General features: G+C 52.4%; 1 protein-coding gene across 1 annotated transcript; it reads right to left on the reverse strand.

Moving 5' to 3' along the window:
- Positions 1-904: 904 nt before the first annotated feature.
- Positions 905-1544, reverse strand: LOC115551450 (GC-rich sequence DNA-binding factor 2-like). Its single transcript, XM_030367208.1, has one exon. The coding sequence runs from the start codon at positions 1533-1535 to the stop codon at positions 918-920; it is 618 nt and encodes a 205-aa protein (XP_030223068.1). The 5' UTR covers positions 1536-1544; the 3' UTR covers positions 905-917.

Here is a 1544-nt window from a genome sequence, read left to right on the forward strand (position 1 = left end):
TTTCAACTATTGTCTGTTCCATGATGTCCTCATCTACCAAGGACTTGTACCGTGTCTGGTCTAGCTAGATAGCTTGAAGGTCAAGAGTGTTGTGACATGCTGGCTCCATGCATGCACATAAACCGGGGAGACCACGCTATTTTCACAATAATAAGTAATTTATTATATAATAAACATAACAATAAGAAGTGTGGTGCAAGTCAGTATAAATGTAAGTAACCAAAAAGGTAATGTAAATATCAGTCCATGTGAATACAAAGGAAGACAAAGGAAAGCCAATGCTGGGAGGAGGGAGAAGCCACGTCTGCTGTCTGGGCAGGCTCTTTATACTGCCACCGGTCCATCCCACACCTGCCGACAATCTCCTAATCAGGAGGGAGAGGAACACAGGCATACACAGCAGGGGCGGGGTCAAAGACCCAACTGGGTCGTCACATCCCCCCCCTTAAAACAGAAGCCCACCTAAATGGGATTCTGTTCCAAAGAAACAACCACATAAAATAATCGATCAAAATAAAAACAATAACCAATCAATCCAAAACATCAAAACCCAACTACCCCCAGTTATCTCCCCCCAAGTCTCCTGTCCCACAGCAAAACCGGGCCCGGAAAAGCACTTTAAGAGGGACAGGGGAGGAGAGAAATAACCCCATGCCTATATGTATGAAACCAACCACCTACTCCATCAACTCCGGAGCGCAGGACAAAGCATCTGCCATAACGTTGTCCACGCCCCGTATGTGGCGAATCTGAATATTGTAGGGCTGCTGCAGGTGAGCGGCCCGCTCTCTGACGCTCTTCCTCCGGTCTGCCAACAGTGACTCCATCTGGTCTGCCAGGAGAGTGTGCAGCTCCAGCTCCAACAAGTTGATCTCCACCACCTTCTCCTGGAGACAGTCCACCAGGTTGTTGGCGTACTAGGTCATGGCCCTGTAGAAGCGGAGCTGCCTGTCCGAGGCGCTGCCCTCCAGGTTCTCCATGGAGCTCCTGGCGTTCTCCATGGAGCTCCTGGCGTTCTCCACATCCCCCTCCATCCTCCTCAGCTTCGCCTGCCGCGCTCGGTGCACCTCCTTCAGCGACTCCAGCTTTCCCTCAAGCCTCCGTTTCAGGCCTCCGACAGGCGGCAGGCTCTCTGGGTAGTTGAAGCCGGCCTTCTTCTGCCTGTGTTGGTTTCTCCTCCGGCTTCTGCTGCTGCTGCTGCAGTTGCTGGCTTCACTGCCTGAAGGACTCTGTTCACCTGGACGTCTTTTGAGTCCCTTGAAAATCTGAGTCTCCTCCCAAAGTTTCTGCTCCTCTTCCTCAGAGTCAGATTTACTTTCATCGCTGCTTCCTAGTTTCTCCGCAATCCTCTCTCGAACGCTCTTCGCACGCGGGGCAAACTCAATCCTTCGCTCGCAATCATCCGGTTCGTCGTCGTCGCGGTCGCTGTCCCTGCTGCGGCGGTCAGGGGTGCTGCCAGCAGAGCTCCGGCCATCCCTACCCAGGGAAATGAAGTCTTTCTGGGATCTTGCTTCTTGACGTTGCCTCCTGGCCATTTTGATGGT

Source organism: Gadus morhua, chromosome 9 (genome assembly GCF_902167405.1).
Source record: "Gadus morhua chromosome 9, gadMor3.0, whole genome shotgun sequence".
Taxonomy (NCBI): Eukaryota; Metazoa; Chordata; class Actinopteri; order Gadiformes; family Gadidae; genus Gadus; species Gadus morhua.